Source organism: Protopterus annectens, chromosome 5.part1 (genome assembly GCF_019279795.1).
Source record: "Protopterus annectens isolate FY-2018-M chromosome 5.part1, PAN1.0, whole genome shotgun sequence".
Lineage (NCBI taxonomy): Eukaryota > Metazoa > Chordata > Ceratodontiformes > Protopteridae > Protopterus > Protopterus annectens.
The window spans coordinates 87,058,356-87,082,685 of NC_056736.1; the positions used below are offsets into that span (position 1 = coordinate 87,058,356).

Here is a 24,330-nt window from a genome sequence, read left to right on the forward strand (position 1 = left end):
CACAAGCACAGAAGCATAAACAAATATTTTTTTAAAGAAACCTGGCAAAATCATACTTTTAAAATGTCAAGAAAAAAAACAGCTACCTGCAGGACAACGTGGAAGCTCATCTTTAGGGATGCTTGTAATTCTCTGAAAGTCATCATGACAGGCATTACAAAAGTGAGTTGTTCCAAAGCAGAAAAACACTGCCACAGAGCAGCAATAACGACATTTGTATTCCAGAAAGTCTGTACCGTGTTTAGGACACATCTAGAAAGAAACAAGTGTAAATTCATCAGCTAAGGCTATTTTTTATACTACTGCAGCACACATACTTACATTTTTAGAAGTTCTTATATCTTTTCATACCTCTCAACCTCTTAGCCCAAGAAATCTGGACAGAGCCAAACATAATGGGTGACAAGGCCCAGGACAGATTTTAAATATTGCTCTTATAGTCTTCTTAGAAAGATGCTAGAATAACAGGTTCTGCATTAACATGCATTTTCTGAAAGTTGTGAAGCCTGAAACTCAAATGAACATCATCCAGAGATTTTGATTCTCAACGATTTACCAGAAAACCACAAATATTATGAGGAACTGAGTATGTCTTCCTTTGGTTGAGATGCTAAACCAAGGTCCCTAAGACATAAGGATGAAATGGTGGTAGCTTAGTTGGATGTAAAAGATACCACAACACCTGTTGAAAGGAGTAAGGTAAGTTCGCTAATGCCCTGGTCAAACTTCCCCAGTCCCCTAGTAGTATAAATATCGCCTTGGGTCTTCTCTAAACAGACTGCCATTAGCCCACTGGGATAAATTGATAAAATACATGTTGATGCAGAACCTGTTATTCTGTTAACTTTTTAAGTGATTTATAGTATTTTGATCCCATCTGTCTCCAGTTTTGCAGAATATCTGATTTTACCTCTTATTTATGCCCTGTTCTTGAGAAAGTCACATAACCAGACAGTACTTTAGGGCAACTGGAAATCTGGGCTAGGGTCCTCAGTGGCCCCTGGACTGCAAGCCTAGTAACTACCTATGAACCATGTATGCATGACATAACGGAATGAACTGATTTGGATGTGATCCTTCGCTTTCTTGTTTTAAAGAATGTTGACAGTGTATTTATTACTTAACTGTGAATAAATTGGACAGCATGAAGTCTGACTTAATATTTCAACTATGAATACATTTTTAATTTAGCCTGGTTTGGCAGGCACACAGCTATGTAACGCAGTGTGTTTGGACTACAACAGCTTGTTTAGCACTTAATGAATAGTGCTATGAGCAGCCTGTAGTAGTACATGTCCTCTATGTGACTCACCAAATTACTTCACCAGACAGTAGTCCTCAGCTGCTCCTTAAAACGGACACTTTGTGTTCAGTGAGGTGTCTCAAACGTTTACAAAATGCATTACCCATTTGTCTTTTGAATTCTGCAACCTTCACATAGAAACTAATTACTATGTCACAGTATACTACTTAAGTATGAATCCCAGCACATCTCTTGCAGCTTACTGGGTTCACAGATGCATTTTTCATTAAATGTGAGCTTCAAGGGAAAAGAAGTTTACTGTTTCTCATGCTAAGTCTGGTTTCAATGCGAGAGTATTCTGCCTTGTTTCAGAAATAGCGGACACTGGTTTTTTTTCTACAAAATTTGAAATAAAAGTTTTAAATGAGCTCCAAATATCTATAGTAATTGTAAAAGAGAAGAAAAAATAGTATGTTCACAGACAGGTTTGAACAGTGCTTACTGTAATTAGGTAGAGACTGCCAAGTAATACTGCTATGCTGGCAGAGGCTTAATTCACTACCATGTACAGGGCCCCATTTTTCCACAATCTGGCTCTATTGACTCTGGAGGTTCATGCAGTATTATTAGCCATTCGAGTAGATCAGACCTTTACTGAATGATGTCAGATGAGATAACTTATTTTTGATGACACCGACTATATAGGGAAGTCAAAAATGAGATGTAGATGTAATGCATGAATGTAAGCACCCCCCCCCAAAAAAAACAGTATGCAGTAATATTTCTGATTTTTGTATGACTCATGGGGTGCTGAACAAAAGCTTCTGCAACATTTATATTGTTTTTAATTGTTTATTTGCAGTAAAGAATAAATTAAATTTCTTTTATATTTTTCTTCACTTCTTCTAGACTTGTTAATCCCATTCTCCTGTCTTTCTTTAGTGGAACTGTAGATCTTCAAGGAAGTCACTCTTGGTCTCTCCCATTCCTTTCTTATTTCTCCTTGCCTGAGATAGTTATTAAATGAATTTCAGCTCTGAGTTAGTATTTGTGCACAGCCAACATCGACTCCGTGTACTCAACTGTCTCTTTCATGTGTTTTTATTTTTCTACAGAGGTGTCCCTGCAAGCAAATAGGTATGTATGAAACAGTGAAGTCTGCAGTTTGAACACCCGTCTGTGGGCTATATTTGTAAATTTTAAATATAATGGAAGCCTAAATAAAGCAAATAACTTTGTCCAGTGTAATAGCTCCATTTTCTTAGATCGTCCCATTGGTACTTTTGTCTTTAACTGTGCTCAATTCATTGTTTTTAGCAGTCCATTGTCTCCCTTCCTTAAGTTTATTCTTTTGTAACCACTTTTGAGTTTTCAGCTAGTACTTTTCCATATCTGAACTACATTCTGGCTTACTTTTTTTCTCATTGTTTTGTTGATTTGTGGGGGTTCTGGTATCCTTTTGGACTTGTGTTTCAAAGTCCATAGAAACCTCCTTACATTCACAGTTGTTCAAACAGTCAAGTGCAAATTTTTACTGTTATCATCAGTAGTCAAGTCAAGGTGATACTGGAGTAACTCTCCTACTACATGTGTCCTACATCAACAAAATCAAGACATTCATCTACTACCACAGAGGCCTTTTAAACTGCATTGTTCCTAATCTCTCACAGCAGACTTGTGGCTGTTTACATTAAGTCACTGATTGTTTTCTCTGTCTCTTGACAAGTTTTCAACCTACTTCATTCTCCCTCGCTAATTCTCAGGCTCACTCCACTCCCCTACCACCAAATTCCCATCCACCCTCTCTTACTCTACATTTATACTTCCATAGCACCACCCACATATATTCCTCTAACCAATACCATCAGTTCCCTCCAGTAGGAAAACAATCAGCAAAATTACTCCAAATAGTAATGCCCATTCTAGTTTACCACTCAAGACACTCTCATAAATTCTTAATTATACCATGACCCCCCATTAATATTCCAAAACGTGCACGCTGATTGGCCAGCGGCCGGACTTTTTCCATTAGTGTAAGTCTTTTTTAAAACACTGTTTCGCTATGTTAAAGGAGTTTAACATAGCGACACAGGTTTAAAAAAAGCAACGGAGATCTCCGTTGCTTTTTTTTAAAGCTGTCTCGCTATGTTAAACTCCTTTAACATAGCGACATAGTGTGTAAAAAGCAACGGAGATCTTGCTTTCTCCGTTGCTTTTTTTTTTTAAACTTGTCTCGTTATGTTAAATCGGTTTAACATAGCGAGACAGCTTTAAAATAAGCAACGGAGATTCTCCGTTGCTTTTTAAAGCTGTCTGCTATGTTAAACCCATTTAACATAGCGAACAATAAAAGCAATGGAGATCTTGCTTTCTCCATTGCTTTTGCAACTCTGATGTACTGCGAGGCATCGCATGCAGTACATCAGAACTACCGCGGAATACCAGACAGCTGCGGAAGGGCAGCAAGGAGGCATTATACAATGCCATTATTTAAGAAAAGTAATTATTTTTTTCTTAAATAATGTCATTAGATAATATAATAACCCACTTTTGTGTGGTAATGCTGGATTTACCCACGGTTGGCTTTGTTTGGTCCCTCGGGCGAACCACGCCAACCGTGGGTAAATCCAGCATTACCCACACCCAGGTGTGGGTTATTGCTATATCCTTGCCTCCTATAACTATCAAATTGCATCTCTACAGCAAACTCAGTACCCTACTAACATTTTCTTACCATAGGTTAACTTAAATAAGATGCCCATAACTCAGATTATTTTACTATTTATCCTCACTCTACTAGCCTTTATCACTAATTATCAAATTCACCTCCTTCAGATACTTAGGACTTCAACAGATCCTCAAAAAAAAAATCAACATTTACCCAGCCTGTCTTTCTCCATAATACCTTATCTCTATCAACAAACCATATCTGATTTTATTTTCTATAAATATTTCAAAATTAAGCATTCCAATTTACGATCAAAGTTCAAACCAAGACCAAAATATAACTGGCCACACTCCTCTCTGTAAAATATCAATTCAAAAATTAGCAAAGATATTCACCCCGACCCAGGTCCCACCGTTCATAAAACCATCACTTCCAGTCCCACAAATAAACCAGTCATCTAATACATCTTAGCAAAAAAAAAAAAAAAAAAAACAGAACCCAACCTCACCTTACTACATATGAACCTAAGAAGTATGTGCAATAAAATCCATGAAATACATGCCTATCTTGCCACATACACTCCTGATGTAGTTAGAGGTACTGAAACTGATTAAAAAAGAAATAAAGGATAATGAGTTCACCCCCCCAGGATACAACACACTTAAACATAACAAAATAAGCATGCAGGCGGTGTAGCAATCTATAAAAATTCCCTAACAGTTACCTTACCTCCACAGGAAATATCCAAATTTAACAATGCTGAACTACTAACAACACTCCTAAAGATCAACAACAGGAAAACTATATGTTTAACTGAAATTTATATACCACCAGGGAATAACACTGACACTGCTGAAAACATCCTGTACTGGATACCCCAACAAATTAACCATGAAACTTTAATACTTGGAGACTTAAACAGTGACTGGCAGCTCAAATTCCACTACCCCCACTGAATCCATAAAGTTGTACAATTTCAGACAATTAATAACCACACCTGCTAGAATCAATAAAACATCAGGGAAACACCCAACATTAGACTGGATTCTTAGAAGACAAACCAAACTGAGAAAAGTAGGCTCTCTCTCAGATAGCATAAGTGACCACATACCAACATACACTATTAGAACTCACCATAACCTACATAAATATATTGTCTATAATCAAATACGAAATAAAACCAATTTCAGCAAAGATATTTTCAATAAAACACTAAAAAATATAACTGGAATGTACAGATAACGCTGTAAAACACTTTAATAACATATTCTTACACACCTTAAATAATCTAGCACCAGTACGTAATAAAAGAGTAAAGTCCAACCCCACACCATGGCTGATGACAAAGGAAACAAAAAAATCATGATAAAAAGGGATAAAGCCTGGAAAAACCGGTATAAAAATAGAACTCCAAATGCAATTTAGAGATCTTAGAAACCTTGCAAAACTCCATGTCAAACAGGGTAAGCAAACATACTATACCAACCTACAAGACAAACATGTAAACAACCCAAAACCTTTTTGGTCATCACTAAATAAACCACTCCACCCTTGCAAAACTACAGTCCCTCTCCAAAACCAGACAATATCATAGACTCTTATCCCCACACAGTTTAATTCCTACTTTATACAATCAATTTTCTCTCTCTTAGACACTAACACATCTGCCCCCCCTTGCTCTACCCTGTCCAAGCAAAACCACCCACAGCTCTTTAATTTTAGTCCAGTACTTACCTCGCTCATAAGGAAGCTGCTCCTTAAACTAAAAACCACTTCTGTAACTGCAGACCAGTTACCATCAGACTACCTAAAAATGGTTGCAGAAGTCATAGTCTTCCCCGTGTCCATATTAACTAATGGGTCCATAGCAGAAAGATGCATCTCATCACAGTGGAAAACATCTTACATCATACCACTGCACAAAGGCAGCACACACATCTACAGAGTTTAATAACTACAGATCGATAGTGATCCCCCCCTTCTCCAAAATATTAGAGAAATGTATCCATATGCAGCTGATGCAATAACTAACCTCAAATAACCTGCGCTCAGAAACACAACATGGCTTTAGGCCCCAGCACAGCACGACTACTGCTCTATTACATTTTACCAATATAATAAACTAACACAGAAACAATGGTCTGCTTGTGTTCACCATGTTGTTAGACTTGTCAAAAGCATTTGATACTGTCTCACATCAACTGCTCGTTTGACTCACCTCAATAGGACTTGCTGTGGTTCCTTAGCTACCTATCTGGAAGGAAACAAGCCGTTAAATGGCAACAAACCTACCTGCCCATTCAATCAGTTATTACAGGTGTACTTCTGGGCTTTATCTTGGGTCCTCTATTATTAATATATTTATTAATGACCTCCACTCACCATGCCAGTTTAGTTCAGTATGCAGAAGACTCAACAATATGTGCAGCCCCAACAATAAATAAACTCCAAGACCCAAAAATCCTTCTCTTCTGTAGAAACCGGGCTCAGAGAATCAAACCTCCTACTCAACCCCAAGAAAACTAAGTTAATACTTTCACCTCAAAAAGTTGCCAAAATCAAAAGCAATATTTTACCATAAAGTCAGCAAATAATACTGCCATTGAAACTGTAACTCACAGTAAGCTTCTAGGTGTTATAATAGATGAAAGTCTTAAATATGACCACCATATACTGCACATCATTAAATCTACTCACCAGAAACTAGGCTCCTTTTATAGGATCGATGGATTCCTTACAGATATTGCATGAAAAACTCTAGCCACCACCTGGTTACTGCCGACTCTCTTATACACTGCTCCTATCCTAACAAACTTAAACAATACTCAGAGAAAGACACTTGCCTCCTGATACAATAAAATAGCTACATCTGCCAAAAGTCTCCCTCATAGGACCCACCATTGTCATAGCTTAAAGAAATTAAATTGGCTTGAACTGTACAACTGTCTAACATACTCACAACTAACTACAGCACACAAACTCATTCATTATCCAGAAAAATGCCCGGCACTACAAAACTTATTACTGCCCTACTGTCCAGCAAGGGACCTCTGTTCTAGTAACAAATTCTTATTACTTACAAATAAGTCAAATAATGTTGCAGAAGACAAGCTCTACTCCCCAGTATGTTTGTAAACTCTGGAATAGTATCCCTACACAAATAAAACTCTCCGACAAACTCAGTAGTTTTAAACCACTACTTAAACAACAAGTAATATATTTTGCAGTACCTTCTTTACAACCTCCAGCATATGCAAAGGGGCTGACATTTGTTGGGTCATACAGACTGCATTTGGACTGATGAGCAGAATCGTCCGTTGTGTAGTTATTGTTGCTTATTACTGTGATACAGTCTTCTCTACAATATTGGTTTGTTCCATTGTGTAGTTACTGTTGCTTATTACTGTGATACTGTCTTGTCTACAATATCAGTTTGTAAAGGATTTCAACATTTAGTTAAAAACTGTGACTGTGGCAGTTAGCACACAGGACTAAAGCACTAACTTGTTAAAGGAGAACTGCACACAAAAACTGAAAAGAAAAAATAAGTTTTTTTCAGAATATCTTTTACTTTTCTGTGTTGCTAATGTCTCTGTATCAAAGTAAGTGGTTATTATTTTCTAATTTGTTATACCCCAAAATGCCCTGAAAGGGGGCTGCCATGGATAGCATAATTTTGTTTTACAGTCAATGACTTCACTTTCCTGATGTAGTTTTAGAGAGACAGAAATATAAGGATCATTTACTCCAGTTTTCTCTCAGTACTGTGACTGCTTACTTTTGACTGTCAGTATCAATCTGCATTTTTACTTTGCTTCTTTTGATTTTCATTAGTGGCCATTTTTGCTACAGCAACTTATGAATGCAAGGCATGAAAATACAGCTAAATTAATCGTTTTGTTTTCAAAGTAACAAGTGTAGTTTAGTGCTGGAAGAAATGAGTAAAATCTGAAAGGTGTTACTTAGGATGAGATGATTTGTATTGCATTCACAGAATCTAATACTGTAGCTTGAATTAAGAGTCTTTGAAGTTAATCTTCCTTCTCCAACTCACTGACTAGTCTCAACAAACCACTGTATTCAATGCAAAAATGCTGTAAACAAAACAACAGGAGAAACATGCACTGTTGTAGAAAATACAGTGTAGAAAAATTCAAAATCAAGTACTGATGGAAAATAACAGCAGCATAAAAATATTGTCTTTGTGGCACTCAGAGTTTGATTAAAGAGAAAGACACCTAATTTGTAAAATAGATACACTGGAAAAAACTCACACTTAACTTTCAAAAAACTAAATTTGAAAATGTTACTTTGTTCAGACTCCAGACTACATTTTATCTCAGGTGCGATGCTGGCATCTTGTGACTGACAAGGCACACAAATGCCATTGTTTTCTCAATGGCTCTGTAGTTGGAATACGTGACCTAACATAATTACTCTTAGTAGTCTTTGGGATGCAACACATGACAAGACAAATGCAGGAAAGAAAGGCAAACATAAATAAGTTCAGATATAAAATAATCAGAACAATTATTAAATTATGATTTTTTCTGTATGTGGCGTGTGTAGTGTTGAATTATAGAAAAGGAAAATCACTTTTTGGAAAGAAAATGTTGACCTCTGGGTGGAATTATCCTTCAATAAGCCACTTCCTGAGACATGGGTGCAGGGTTTGAATCTTTCCACCTTCACTTACCCACTGTGTGAAATTGAGCAAATCATTTTACCAGACAGTACTCTGTAGCAATTGGGAATTTGGTCTAGGCTTCTTAATGGTCTCCAGGACTAACATGGCTAGGAATTATGAACCTGTTGTCATTTGCCAGCCATTCCCTACTGCATAGATGGCCTAGTTCAGGAAAAGTTATGGCAATATCACCAGTACACCAATTTTTATTAATGTAATACAGGCAAATTCTGATTCGGGGGCAGCAGGCAGTGCATTTGTAGATGAAGTACTGAAATGCAAAGTTGCTTGTCATTAGCAATGTCTGTATTAGTAATAGTTCTCTTTAATGTGGAATTATTTACATAACATTTACTCCTGCAGAGTTTGTACATACTGACAGATACTGCTGTTTTTTATGACATCAGTTAAGTGACCTTTTATGGCTGAAATGGATAGCTTTTTTTCATTACTGGCTCATACATTTTGTTTCACTGCTTTGAAAATGTCCAAAACAAATCCTAACAAATGTTGCTGTATTAAACATGGAATATAATTTAATGCAATCAGAAAAGTGAATCAAAGAATACATGCATTTACACATGGTCATGGTTTAAAAACAACCCAAGCCTCAAGGTACACTTAATCCTTCACTCTCCAGATGCATTTTCACTGAATGTGAGTTTCAAGTGTAGAGAAGTTTATATTATTGCCAAGTCTGTTTTCAATATGCAACTGTTTTGTTTAGCAAATGACCATCAGTGTTTGTGCTATAAAATTTGAAATAAAAGTTTTGAATTACAATTTTAAATTAAATGCCAATATCTGTAATAACTTTAAAGGTAAAGAATAAAACAGTATGCACACTAACAGGTTTGAAAAGTGTTTATGGTAACAGGGTGACAGTCCAGTAATTGGACAGTAGAATGGTTGCATGGGGGGTGCATCATGATCAGGCTATGTATATGAATGTATTTATACTTGCATATATATGCTCATATCAGTATTTCAGCACTTCATATTGTGAAGAAAGAATATGCAGACTAACACAATAAAGCACTTCTGTCACACAGAACTACTCTTTCTCCCCATAACTTCATATAATTTACTGTAACAACGACATTATGCTTGTTTTTACAGATTATAGTTCAGTGTCAAGACTTCATATACCCTAACTGCATCTATTATATTCAGGTGTCCATTACTACACAAGTCAGCCTAACGCACTATATTTCTTCTAGTCATTTTATCAATTACTATGGCAAAATCTAAGCTTTCAGGTTGATAAACAAGCAAATGCATCTAGTGCATTAAGAAGATCTTACCAAGTTTTCCAATTATGAAGGTGGGAGATGAAGTCAAATGCGTTAAAAAGCCTGTTCTATGCACATTTAACCCCTCCTCTAGCCTAAATGTCATTACCATACTAACTAGCACAATCCCTTTTTACTGTCTTTTACTAGATAAAATAATTTAGAAGGTCACTTATAAGAACACTGAGGAAGATCTTCTCCAGTAGTTCATCTATGCAGTGTCCCACTGGTTACTCACCACTAGCAAGGGTATAGTCAAACACAAACATAAATGCAATTCCCTTTTTTGTGCCACAGTCTCCTGATTAGCTTCCAGTTTAGGACTCTTGCATGTGTGAAACCATAACTACATCAGACTGCAGTTAAATTGTTTATTGTTAAGGAAGCCTCTGACTGCGGTTAAGTGCGGTTCACAAACTAATATTCATAACCTTCTTCCACCACTTGCCAATAAACTCTGTTACTGAAAACAATATTCTCAGACTACAAAATAACAGTGCTTCTATAGTCAGCAAACCCAAAACCACCCTCTTACTAGAGTAAAATCTTAAGTTTCAACTCAGTGGAGTCTACTTCCTGATTTTACGAACTATGGACCCCACCCAGTAAGTTCTGACAAATGCAACAATACTTCTTAACAAAAGGCAGAAAGTAATAATTTCTGAACGCATGACTATTACAGAATCCAAATAACAAACAGACAGGGTTCATACTTCCCATAACATCTAATGAAGTCAATTACTGCAAACAGGTATGTACTCACCACACCAGATGACCTATGGAATCCTCTGCATTAGGTTAAGTGCTGAGACTTAACTGCCCTGCAAAGCATAGTTCAGCTGTTTTTCTACCTTCTGCTCTCATGCATGAAGGTACATGCCTCTCCTGTTGGCACATGCCATGGTATCAAAGTGCCAGGCTGAGAAAGTGCACTAGTGCCTACATCCACCAGTCTGCTCTATCCAGAAAAAGTTAAGTACAACCTATATGGCAGAAAAAAATATATCTGTGTGATTTGCACAGAACTTCTAAAGCAAATGATGGATGGAGTGTTCATCAACGCACAGTGGAACAGAAGGACGGTATAAGTATCCACTGTAGGGTAGACCAATTTCATAAATCAGCTAGTAAGGTGAGTATATATCTATTATGTGGACTCCTTTGCAGTGAGTTACCTATTAGGGAGTATCCCAGGCATTATTATTAATATACTTAAAGGGCCAGAGAAGCAGAATGGCCAAAAGGCCTAAAAGGCAAAAACTCAGGATACTGAATCGTAAAACCACTGACGTGCTTAAGGATATTCAATTACTGTAGTCACTGTTCAACCACTACTGCTCTGTAAAGGGTGAGGAGCAATGACCAAGTAGCCAGTGCATAAATGTACATACTGGAAACATTCTTTATCAAGCAATGGGAGCAGCTATCCAATCTCACAGTGAAGTGACTTTAAAAAGCAGCATTTTTCACTGCGAGTTGGATAATCTTATGGTGAAACCACATGACAGGGTTTACTTAGAAACTGCCAGTCCCCACCATCCATTGAGCAAAGGACAAACAGCCTTATGAAACCTTGCACTCTTTTTAAGCAAAACATGAGCTAGTGCTGCACTTCCAGAAGGTAAGAGGTCGCAACAATGAAATCACTTTCAAGAGGAAATGTGAGTTGGTCCTATGGAACACAATCCTTACAAAAGGCCAGATATACTTCCTGAAATATAAGTGCTTGCATCACAATGATCCTCAAGCAAACAGACTGGCCAAAAAACACCCCACAAAAAACAAAAATGCAGCTTCCAAAAGACAAACTTCAGCCACTAAGTCAATGAGCTCAAAACATAGACAAGCAAGTCCATCGATCATGAAATACAAAGGGGGATCTGATAGTCTCTTGTACTGCTGCATTATCTTGTATCTGAGAGGCTGAAACCACTCACTTATCAACCAAAAGGCTGCCCCGATCTTTCTTCTCTAAATTTTGTGATTATGTGTGAAACTGGATGGAATAGTAGTAAGGCATACAAGAATATTCTTTGTTACAGGAGAGAATGGATCAATCAACTTCCCTTCACCCTGCAAGAATGAGCAAAAAAGGCAGAGGATTCTACTGAAGGATGAAGAGATCACTTTCCAATATGGCCCTTTAAAAGAAAATCTCCAACTAGGCAGGTCTCCCAAATCCTCATCTGAAGGAGAGGACTGGAGTAATGAATCATGGAATGTGCACATTCACTTCTCTCCACAATGTGAAGCACTGTAACAGTGATTCTTCTGTCTGTGGCCCAGTGCCAGGCACACATCAACTATGTGGAAAGGGGATAAAATCACATGTTAGCCTGCTTTTTTATGATCATAACAAAGACTAGTTATTCGACTGAAGTAGGAGGAAATCTGCTTACAACTTCCACTCCTGAATCTACATGGCAAGTAACACTTCTTGCAATTCTGTCACCCTTCTCCTGGGAGTTGCATTTTCCCTGAACTACAAAACGAGTCAAGGTAGGCTTCCCCACCCCTGTAGCATTCACTGTCACAACCTATGGTGGGTTAAGGTGAAGGAATGGAAAGCCCACAATGAGATTGGTGGCAATGGTCTACCACCCTGCAATCCAGCAACAGCAGGTTTTGAACCACAAGAAAATCCATAAGCAAGTGATGAGTATGCAATCACCCATATCTCAAGTCTGTTTCAATGCCTCTATCCTCACATGTGAACAGCACCAAGATCATGGCCACTATTAGGACCAGAAAACATCAGGAGGGTCTCAGCTTGGACTCTTCTTCGCGTCCTCATCCAGTCTGCCAAGGTGATAAACTTGGGCCCAATCTGTTGACAAGAACAACCTAATACAAAAGCTGCCCATTTCTGCCCTGGTGATAGCAATCCTCTGAACTAAGCAGTGACAGTACTTTTCTCAGTTTACAGAGACTCTCAGGGTCTGCAACCATAGAGCTACCCAACCCAGGAATAGGGAGCCAGTCATCCAAGTAGGGAAACATGGAGTTTTCTTTCCCTGCAAGGCCTCTACCACAATGGTTAGCACCTTGGGAAATATTCTCAGTGCAAATGACAGATGGAATAGCAACATTCTGAAGTTAAACTGGTAACCACCCAGACTGAACTGATGGAACCTTCTATGCAGCCCCCTGACACTGATATGTTAAAAGGATTCCACAATGTTAAGAGATACAATTCAGATGCCATACGGCAGGAAGGCCATTACACTGTAACATGTCACCCTCTGAAACCTGAAGTACTAGATGTACACAGCGAAAGGGCTGAGGTCCTGGATGGGACAGAAATCTCATGTCCTCTTTGAGTGTGTGTGTGTGTGTGTGTGTGTGAGAGAGAGAGAGAGTGTGTGTGTGTGTGTGTGTGTGTGTGTGAGAGAGAGTGTGTGTGTGTGTGTGTGTGTGTGTGTGTGTGTGTGTGTGTGTGTGTGTGTGTGTGTGTGTATAAAATCACTGGTCTTGTACTGAAGGAGGGATAGTCCTAACAGACCATTTGAGAAGTCTATTCTGTCTGTCCCAAATGATCCACAGAAAAGAGACTTGAGTTCTAAATAGGGTTCTTCCTGAGGAAGATCCAAGACATCAAAGCCAGACTAAATTTGCCAAATTGACTCACCAAGGAAACTTCTAGGCAGATGGCAACATTACCTGATGTTTAGGCATCTTCCTCAGTTTGCAATACAGCTTTTTCTTCCTTGGGTGCTAGCCTGGAATAAGTAGCAGGGGTTGAAGGGAAAAATCATACAAGGCCTCTATAACCATCAAAACTCACTTCCTCCCACCAAATAAGTCCTCAGAGACCATTCTAAAGAGCGAATCTCCAAGGAAGGTGGGTGTCTAGGATAGTCTATGTGAACTCATCACCTCTTCAGAAACATACTAGAGCCTGTTTTCTCTGAAAATAACTCTGGCTTAGTCAAAATAAAAAATGGTCCAGACAGTTCACTGTGTATAGCTTTTGGTCCTGACTATGTTGCATACAACCCAGTTTCACTAATTGTTCAGAAAATGGAGGAGACTGACAAAGTGAAAAGATTGTGTCTGACACCAGTTCGTGCATCCTAGAGTAAGGGTTCTGTAAGTGTCCTATCAAAGAATCATCTTCTAGGGGAAAGCATGGAAGTGCAGTTTCTGTGATACAGACTCCAACAGAGTGCAAGCTTGGCAAAGACGTAGATCCGGGGTGTGAGCAAAAGTGCAAATATATCAATGTGGTGTAGTAAATAGTGGACTGTAACACTTGATCAAGAAAGGAAGGACTGTTTGAAGTATCCAAAAAAGCTTTTAATCTCTACTAGATGACAAACACAAGTCACAATTCCGGTCTATTGCTTTACTCTCCCAGTGTCCCTGGATATCAGGTTTGGGGGGTGGTTACAGAGATGTGACTGTCATGAGCAGGAGAATGGTTCCAAAACATACTTAAAAATATTGCAGAAGATAACATGGAAACCAACTGGTGAAGCCATGAAAAGGGTATTACCCACCTTTTCTTAAACCCAGAATCAGGAGGGTCTGAAAGTTTTTCTAGTTCCTGATCAACTACAAAGGACTGCAAAAAGCAGCAGGCACGACAGAGAGAGAGAGAGAGAGAGAGAAAGCTCAGTCATAACATAGTGGAAGAAAACATCCTTCGACCCACCTTGTCTGGTTTCTTAGCACCCTTATCTAACAGCAAGCTTGAAAAGTGTTTTGGTCTCTGGGACCTATGTTTGACTACAGAGAATATGCAGAAGTTGGTCACAGAATGCTTTAGACAGATGTCACTCTGCTTACGTGGGAGCTTCTAAAGAGCATACACATTTCTGAGACCAAAGGAAGCACAGTGCAGGCACTTTCAGCCTGCAAAATGGTATGAATGAGCACAGGACACATGAGTGGGAGGGCATCAGGCTCTTCTATCTTTTCCAGTCACTAACAAAGACATTGCAAAGGAAAAGGTAAGAGGGCTACAAACCAGTCCACATTGGAATTCATCAGCATCAGAATTTCTCTAGAGCAGGAACATCTGTAGTGGAACTTCAGGGAGGGAAAACTCATTATCCTTATATGTCATTGGTGTAAACACCTATTGGTCCTCAGATTCCCCCTTGCAGGGCACAGTGAGTGAGGGAGACACATGCCTGACCCTAATGCAAGAATGGGTGGGCCTACACTTAACTGAGCATGCAGTCAAATGATAGGTATGCACCAGAGGCTGGGTGGCAGGACAATGGCTCTTGGAGTTGTGTCTGCTGAAGGTGGTGCAGGGACTGTAGAAGGCTATGGAGGACCTGAAAGCACACTATGCTCTTTAAGGGTGCGTGCACCTCAGTACCCGCAAGAACAGATCCCACCAGTAATAAAACAAATGTCTAGCATCTAATGCCTGTGCTGTTCTGACAACCTGCTGATGCAGGAGGCCTCAGTGGACCTTCTTCACCAGGGCCATCTAAGCTTTATTAATAAAAAAAATATTCAGAATACTTTTTTAATTATAAAGTATTAATAAATCTTTTTGAAGTGTTTAGCATACTGTGACGGGCAGTCACTATGCAGAATTAAGATGATCATTATCTAGCTGCAAATTCAGAAAAAAAAAATCAAGGGAATCAGAATCCAAAGACCTGTAACCAAGACAATAAATTGTAAACAAAATGTTTAAATGTGCAAAAATACTAGTTTAAAGTGCTACAATACAATGTAACTTACACAGATAAATGTTAAAAATGACAGAAAATAAAAATGATTATATACCTGTGCTCTAGATACATCTGAGCATGCTCCACAGATGAGTTCTTTGGGATCATACTCATCCCCTAGGCCAGCTTCTGCATCACAGCGAGCTTCTCCACCAAAATATGCCTATTGTCAAAGGAAGTGACAGAATTAGGAACAGTACTCATTACCTTAGGACACTATATTTTAATTCCATTTATAAATAAATTAATGTATGTTTTCCTTATCACTTCAGATCATCAAGAAGAATTCCAAGAGAGTGCATCAATACAGGGATGTAACCAGGGTGTACCTGGATGAGGTCATCAGCAACACAGTCAAAGGGAGCACACATTAAGCCCCTCCCCTACCAGGCAGACTTCAGCCACCTCAGTCAATATACTGTTAAAGATTGGGTGCTGAATAAAACATAAACAGTAACCATTTTGTATCATAAGTGATGCTCACTCACAGGAAACTGGCAGAATCTCTTGCGTGGACTTGAAATGCTGACATACAAAAAGGAAATCCAGTAACTTTACCAGTTCCAAGCACAAAGCAGAAACAAGGGCGTAAACCCCTACAGACTTGCCTATCCAAAACCAAATGTTTCTGATGTGCTGGTTGAAGCTGCAGTGGTCCAGAATGGGATGCAACGTGTCAAGCTGCTTTAGAACCAATAAGTACTAGGGATAAAACATTTGTCCTGTGATGAGAATGAAGCCACCTCTACAGCCCCTCTGAACAGAAAAGTCTGGATTTGTTCCAAGAGCTCCACTGAGAAAGACTGAGCTGCCAGTGGACTCTTTCTGGATAGGATCAGTGAGTTCCACATCATCAATGATGGTGGCCATCTCTAGAAACATGTAGCCCTTTGTGAAGGTTCTCCAAGCCAGGGTAAACATGGAGGTCCACACCCACTGGCAGTCCTAGACTGAAGTTAGGACTGTGGCAGGGCCACCCCTTTGGCAATGTAACCAGGACAGGAAGGTCCAAGATTTTTATGGATCATCAAGATCTTCCTGAAATGGCAAGTAGGTCTCTTCCTCTTTTGTGACTGTCCATGTTTAGAAGAGGAAAGTAATGTGAAATGAAGGGGTTACAAATGCCCTCCACAGAGGTGAATGCCTGCTTCCTCCAAGGGAACTTTTCCAATGGGTCCAGTTTGGTTTGGCTACAGAGCATGCCCCCTTCAATGTGGGCATTCAGAGTCTTGCTTCAGGTTCCTCCTTAAGGGAGACAATATAGTCATGCCATCCTGCACATGCATACATCTGTGCCTACAGTCTTATACTAAAATACCCACATAATCAAAGAAACATCAGGACACATGGTACCCACTTTGGAAGACAAAGAATCTCTCCAGAAGACCCTTCTCAAGACCATACTCAAGAAAACTTTTAAACTTTTCCAAAGCTAACTAAACAGAACTGGACTTGGATGGGAGAGCTGAATAGTTAAAGGACCTAAGTTATAGCACGATACAGGAGTACACCCTCATGCTACACCTGTCCAAATGTTTTTGACTCTTTACTGAGTGACATGGCGGCAAAACACTGCAGTCTGTAGGACAAGCAGGTGGACTGAACATACCATGTAATAGCATAAGGATACACTCTAAGACATTCTACCCCTTCAGACATGGGTTTAAAAAGTGTATCCATATTCTGGGGGTTTATGTAGTAGTCCTGATGCCTCTCTGCTGCTTGGACTATCCCTGATGACTGGTTCCATGGAAGAATTTATGGTTCCTCAGGCTTTTCTTCCAGGCAGCCAACAATACACTTCTGAGGGGGTGGGATAGAAACTGAAGAACACTTCAAGCTGTTCCTAACAAAGGACAAGATGACTGGGGAACTGAAGAAGACTGAGACTTATCCACGTCAATCCCCAAGACACTGGTCTTCTGATTACTTATAACAGGATCCTAGGTGAGACAGAATCCCATGAACCCCTGCTACCTGGATGCAGGAGTTCACAAACAGTATGTTGAAAATGTGAGCATGTGACTATTATGTGCCAGGTGTCAGACAATATACAGTCACTGCAATGGGCTGCCGGTAGAGTCCTGCCTTGGACCAAACACTGGCAAGAGATAATGTTCCCTGTATTCCCTAAGGGTGCACTCCTACACCTGCAACTCTAGCTCCCACCAAACACCTGTTTGAAAGTTATTCCCTGGTCCCCGGGACAGGATGACCTGCTTCATTTTAATCAACTGGGGACCAACCCACTCAAAAATGAGCCTAGATGTAGGTTCTAGCAGGATAGATTAAGAGCTCAGAGCTCTGACAGTCTGCTACCAAGTGACTGCTACTCCATGGGATCCAGCTGAATGGCCTCAAGCCCTAGCTGATCAACTTGAGGATGGACAGAATTAGCACCAAGTGAAGTACCTCCCCAAGACAGGAGCCAGTGATGTGCCTACCTTCATAACGGAAGACTGAGAGGGCTTCCTCTGAGGATACGTTCAACAAGTAGGGAGAGACCTAAAGGTTGAGTTAACACCAGCTTCACCACTTAGGGAATATACTGCAATCCGCTGTCTGCCCTTGTGGCACTCTTCTGAACTATGCATGAGGCATAGCCATCTGCTCGTTAACACTACTGAAGGAGCCCAGATTGGCCACAATTTTCTTGACTGCAAGGTTAGACAAAAGCTTTTCCCTACACTGTCTTCAAGAGGCATGTCTGAAATAGTGACACTTGCAGCAATTTTTCACGTCCTTCCCTGAGACAATAAAGGAAATATTGCTCTTGGTGTTGATTGTAATATGACAGCCATATGGGCACTATGACTTCCTAGGCATGCAAATTCAGAACATTCCACCGACAAAGGCAGACTGTATTCGAACTGTGAGCACCAGAAGTTCAACTTATGGGCTTGGGATGAGCACTGTTATGCATCCTAAGTATCATATCACAATGTGGGTCAGAAGAGGCGAGTGGATGTTTGTAAGCAACGGATTCTTCTAAGCTTTTTGACAAATTGTGATATGTGGAAAAGAAGAAATCAACCAAGGATCCCTTAATGAGTGTCCTCAATATTAGTCAATATGTGAGCCAGTGCCATAGCATACAGGGCTAAAGCACTGACTATGGCCCAGGTTGCCTGAGTTTGCTAACAGGCTTGGGCATCAAATGCTGTGGGGGAGGCATTGTAGAGGGAATAACCTTCAGATATAACAAGCAAATGCAGAGGACATGGGAATACTAAGGGGTAGGTCATAAATGAAAAAATACTCTGGTGGAAACAGTCAACAGCACAACTCCACAGGATATCCTTAGGTTCCGTGCTGGCCCTAGACACAGAATGGAATAGTGCAAGGGCAATAGGAGAGGCTGGTGATGGGCAGGGCACTGGGTAGCTGGAAATACTGAAGCAGAAGGGGTACAAAAACCATAATAAACAATATGTGTGTATGTGTTTGTGTGTGTAAGAGTGTATTTATTTATTAACTTTTTTCAAGGTCTGGGCAGAGTTACAAGATCACCAAAAATATTCACTTTACTTGTGAGGGATGGAAATGGTCTACAAATAAATGTGCATTGCTGGTACAAACTAACTCTGCTAAGAAAAACTATAAAGAAATGCTGAAGCCTTCAAATCCTACCTTTCTGCATTTGTAGCAGACATAGTAAGCATATCTGTTCATGGCATATCCAGCAGGATCACTGTAAAAGCGAACACCAGGTACTGTGATAGCTTCACTCTTATGCAGGCCTTCATATTCTAACCTCATAAGAGCTTTTCTCCTTACATCCTCATACAGGTCTTTAATGGGATCAAGCAGGTCCTTTAACACTAAATGACTGATCTTGCTCTGAAATTACACAAAGTCATAAATATTATAACATTCAATTAATGGTACTTGCAAGAAAATAAGAGTCACACTACTAAACAGAAAAGATTATGTCCCTTTTATATATACCTTGCATATTGGACAGGCCATAAATCCAAATGTTATCCTGGGACCAACCCACCGGTTTTGAAGAATCCGTCGACAGCAGTGCAAATGGAACACATGGCTACATTCCAACTAAAAATAATAATAATAATAATAAAAAAATCCAAATAAGTAAACAGATCTTAATTACTTAGTGGAAACAAAATAAAAAATACATAGGCTGCAATTAGAAAAAAATGGGTACATTTCAAAACTTTATAACAAAGGTTAGCTAAACTCTTGGCTCTCAACATTAGGTAAACTCACCTGAAGTGCAGGAGCAGCTGACAGTGCCTCTGTAAAACAAATCATGCACATATCATCTGCATCTTGCTTAAGGCTTGAGGTACTCTTATCACAGCCATGCAGACAAGGCAAACAGTGCTCTTCATTCTTTACACCACCACATAAGTGACCACAAGGCAATGTTCTACTGCAGGCTGCTTTTGCATACTCCTGTGTGGAAGAAAGGGTGAAGAATTAGACCCAAACTGCCCTAGATAAGAAAATTGCCATATGCTGCAGCAATGGTGTACTATGCCATTCCAAATGGAAGTATTCTTTACGGCTATTTATAAACAATCCCAAATGAAAAGTAAATTCTACACAAAACTAGAAAGCAGTTAAATTCAGAAAAATTTACTTATTTTCAGTCTTCCTCTCCCTGGAGATTATTCTTCTGAAACATATATGCCATCTAATCCTTTCAAAATTTGAAAACCATACCAGTAAAGCAACAGCTAGTTCCTCACATTTGAACACGGGTTCAAAAAACTGCAATCGCATGTAAATGCATTAGGACTCGTACAGAAAGCAATGCAGCAGACTGACTACTTAGTAACAACACAGACCTAAACACATTCACAAAATACTGCACCTTATGTCCAAGTTATTTAATGCCTCTTTGAATAAATTCTTTTTTTCACATCTCATACTTGTTTGTAATTAGTTGACCAGTCTTACAAAAGGGAGAGCAGTCAAAGTGTTGCAAAGCACTTTCATGACAGAAATGTGAGGGACTGAGAGAAACTCAGACAAGGGTAATGTCAGTGGAGAGAGCAGCTACAAGCTGATAAGTTAGCTCAAATGAGCACATTCAGTCCAAAGATTAATCTTCTTAGGTTGGTGCTACATACAAAAAAGCAATATCTTGTTAACTCTCTTGCTTGTACAGGTTTATGTCATAAACAAGAAGTTTGGGCTTTTTGCTGCAAATGAGGAAATAAGCTTTAAATATGGTGAATCCTTTCCTTTCAAAAAGAGATAGTTATACAGAATTTTGATTTGGTTTCTGACCAAAACCATCATTTATTTTTGAGAAAAGGATGTCAGGAAACTCACCTTGACAGCAAAAATCAACAGCTGAATTTCTGAATCCTTTGCAGTACATGGAGAACTTGTGATAGTTTCACTATTAAAAAAAGTGCTGTGTGGCAAAGTGAAGTGTTCGTGATTTGTACTGGACTTGGAATGCTACTTGTGTGGCACTGAAAGAGTATTGCAAGTTTTAAAACTGCTAGTTGCTTTCCAGTGTAGTTATCTAGTTCCTGCTGTGTGGCAGCACAAGGTTTGCTTCCTTTTTTAACATGAACCTGGCTATAACACAGAGGACTATGGCTCACTCTCTGAGCATAACCAACTTGTGTGTTTGAAATAAGGATGTCAACAAATTCATCTCAACAGATCAATGAAGTGAAGTTTGAGAGGTACATCTTGATATAAATTTCCGAGGCGGTATGGGTTATATTTTGTCAAAGATCTAACAGCCGAACAGCTTCCAAAGCTTAGGGCACCTTCCATGCACACAAACGGTCAGGCAGCTCAAGATTTCCTGCCATAAGACAGAGGGAGGGTGACCCTTGAAAGCACAACACTAGGAAGAACAAAAAAATAAATAACTACACCCTGGCATTAAACAATCTTTTGGACAGATCTTTTTAGTAGTCAGATGTCTCCTAGGGCATGCTGCTGCCACACTGTAAGCCATGACCATTACAGGACAGCCCAACCACAATGTTAAGTAACTTGAGAGATTCGGCTCTTTTTAACCAGCTGAATTAAACACTCACTCCATTTAGCACAGCAGTGTCAGACAGACATCCTAGGCTTTGCTTCTCTCACCGGTCTACCTAAATTTGAGATCCCCGCAACAAAAACAAAAACACGTTTCTGTTTCTTTTAAGGATAAACGATGTCCTATGAGAAAGCCACCACCTTGTTGTTGATCCTTAGATTAGCAGTTAAATGCTTCCAAAGGTGCTCATCAACAGGGTTTAGATCCTTTAATGTCCTTAATCAATTTCTGAAAGGATTTAATTTGAAATTTCACTGTCATACTTTCAACAAAAAGACTTTAGACAGGAAAGTTATGAAACTTAAAAGCCTTAATGACTACACAGCTAAAAGACATTTCCTGTAGCACTCAGGCACATTTTGTAAAACATTAGAAAATTCAGTTCTGGGCATAAAGAAAAAGGAAGGGGTTGTGTCTCCCAAGAGCATAAGTCAAATTAAAAATGATGGCGTTATCTGAGCTTTCTAAGGTTTGGGTGGGCTAGGGTGGCAGGATGCAAGTATGCTGGGCCCTGGGTGCTACACTCTCAAGAGAAATGAAGTTAGTTTGTCCACCCACTTCCCATGGTGAAGGCTTTTCACAAGTGTCTCTCCACTCTAGAATGCCCATATTTTTATTAGAGATGAAAAGGAGGAGACTGTTTTCAGGCAATGTAAATTCTCAGGTAAACAGCAATATTTTCAGTAACTTTAAACTTCCATTCTGAGTGAAAGAAAATCTCTTACTCTTACCCTGATCGGCCAGTCCCCAGATACTCACATAGGGCCTTGAACCTACTAATACTCAGCTCAAATACTACCAAAGATTGCCAAGGCTTCTCTCCCACTCCTTCTCAGGCGATAGTTTTACAACTCTGCTTGTGACATGTGATGGAGGGGGGGAGCAACCCATGTTAGCTGGGCAAATGTCTGAACAAAAGCATGCTTTTAAAATTTTTGGCAGGTCTGTGTTAGGAAATTTGAAGTAAATTAAGTAAATTAAGTTAAGGATCAACAACAAGATGATAGATCTGGAGGAATTCCCTCTCATTAAAGGCCTTACAGTATGGGATATCCTTAAACATAAAAACTTCTCTCTTGCTGAGCTACGTTTAACTCTGAAAGTTAATAACAAATACACGGTTATGCTCCGTCAACTTAGGGAACTTATCTCTTCACAAACCAATAATATATTCCCTGATACACTACTAATTGATAAACTAAAACTAATCATTAATACAGTTGCTAATGACAACAAAACAACATCCTCGTCATACAAGTTATTACACCCTCTACTTTACAAAAGGTAACTGCCTATTCTCCAAATACTGGGATAAGCAAATCTCTCCTATTACAGAAGACCAAAAATTACTAGCTATAAAAACCACTATAGAACTCTCCCCCTTTAAAAAACTCTTATATACGCAACTGATGTTGAATAACAACTCCTACTATACCCCTGTAAGAATTAATAAATTTAACTCCAATAGCTCGCCTTTCTGTTCGTGCTGTCCTGGTGTGAGAGCTGACTTACTACATATTATGTGGCATTGCAAAAATTCCCATAAACTATGGTGTTCTCTCAAAGTGCGTCTCAAAAAAATGGGTTACTATAGCTCCACTCTCTCATGGGATACGGCTATACTAAATATACCTCCCCCGGGCCTGCCTAAATTTCATCTTCACATCTTAATTACGATGTGTTCCCTCATAAAACTTTACATCACATATAACTGGTTAGATCGGACCAAATTGTGCTGGCGGGGATTCAAGGACATGGCCACCAAATATATCTCGGCTCAGAAATTCATCATATATGGACCTAGGAAGAGAGCCTATTACAGTAAACTTTGGAAAAGCCTATTTGAAATAATCCTGTGCGACTAAAATCTGGCTTTCCTACAAACCTTCCTTTATACCCTCTTTCTTTATTTATGGGGCAACTCTCTACTACTACAAAGTACAAGTAGGGCTGTTAATAGGTAGTATTAAAGTACTGACACTGTTTGTTTTTTTTTTTAGTACTGGTAGCACTGTATATACTGTTCCTTTTGGGTTGTTGTTGTTAATTTGTATACTATGCATAATTCAAGAAGCTGTAGTCTTCTTCCTTGTCCATGTTAAATATGCTCTTATGTTCATCTCACTTTATAACAAGGTCACAAGCATCCATGTATGTAATTTTTGTGCGTATTCATTGCTTGTACTTTTTTGTATATGCATGGTTTTGTTTACTCACCTTTTTTTGAAAATAAAAAATTATTTTGGGAAAAAAGAGAAAGCCACCACAAACTGTTCTTTTAGCAGTTAAATGCTTCCAAAGGTGCTCATCAACAGGGTCTAGATCCTTTACTGCTTAGGGGAATAGCGTAATATAAACAAACCAGGCTCACTGTCATACTTTCAACAAAAAGACTTCAGACAGGAAAGTTATGAAACTTAAAAGCCTTAATGACTACACAGCTAAAAGACATTTCCTGTAGCACTCCTCCTACATGTTACTCAGGCACATTTTGTAAAACATTAGAAAATTCAGTTCTGGGCATAAAGAAAAAGGAAGGGGTTGTGTCTCCCAAGAGCATAAGTCAAATTAAAAATGATGGCGTTATCTGAGCTTTCTAAGGTTTGGGTGGGCTAGGGTGGCAGGATGCAAGTATGCTGGGCCCTGGGTGCCACTCTCTCAAGAGAAATGAAGTTAGTTTGTCCACCCACTTCCCATGGTGAAGGCTTTT

At 39.2% G+C, this 24,330-nt stretch overlaps 1 protein-coding gene across 1 annotated transcript in view; it reads right to left on the bottom strand.

Moving 5' to 3' along the window:
- The window catches only part of MYCBP2 (MYC binding protein 2), a gene marked incomplete in the record, with an annotated part of 5,088,083 nt that overhangs the window by 22,929 nt on the left and 5,040,824 nt on the right, over nt 1-24,330 (bottom strand). The window contains 5 exon segments of the mRNA XM_044072904.1: nt 87-252; nt 15,639-15,746; nt 19,214-19,423; nt 19,532-19,639; nt 19,814-20,002. Coding sequence (XP_043928839.1) covers nt 87-252; nt 15,639-15,746; nt 19,214-19,423; nt 19,532-19,639; nt 19,814-20,002 — 781 coding nt within the window.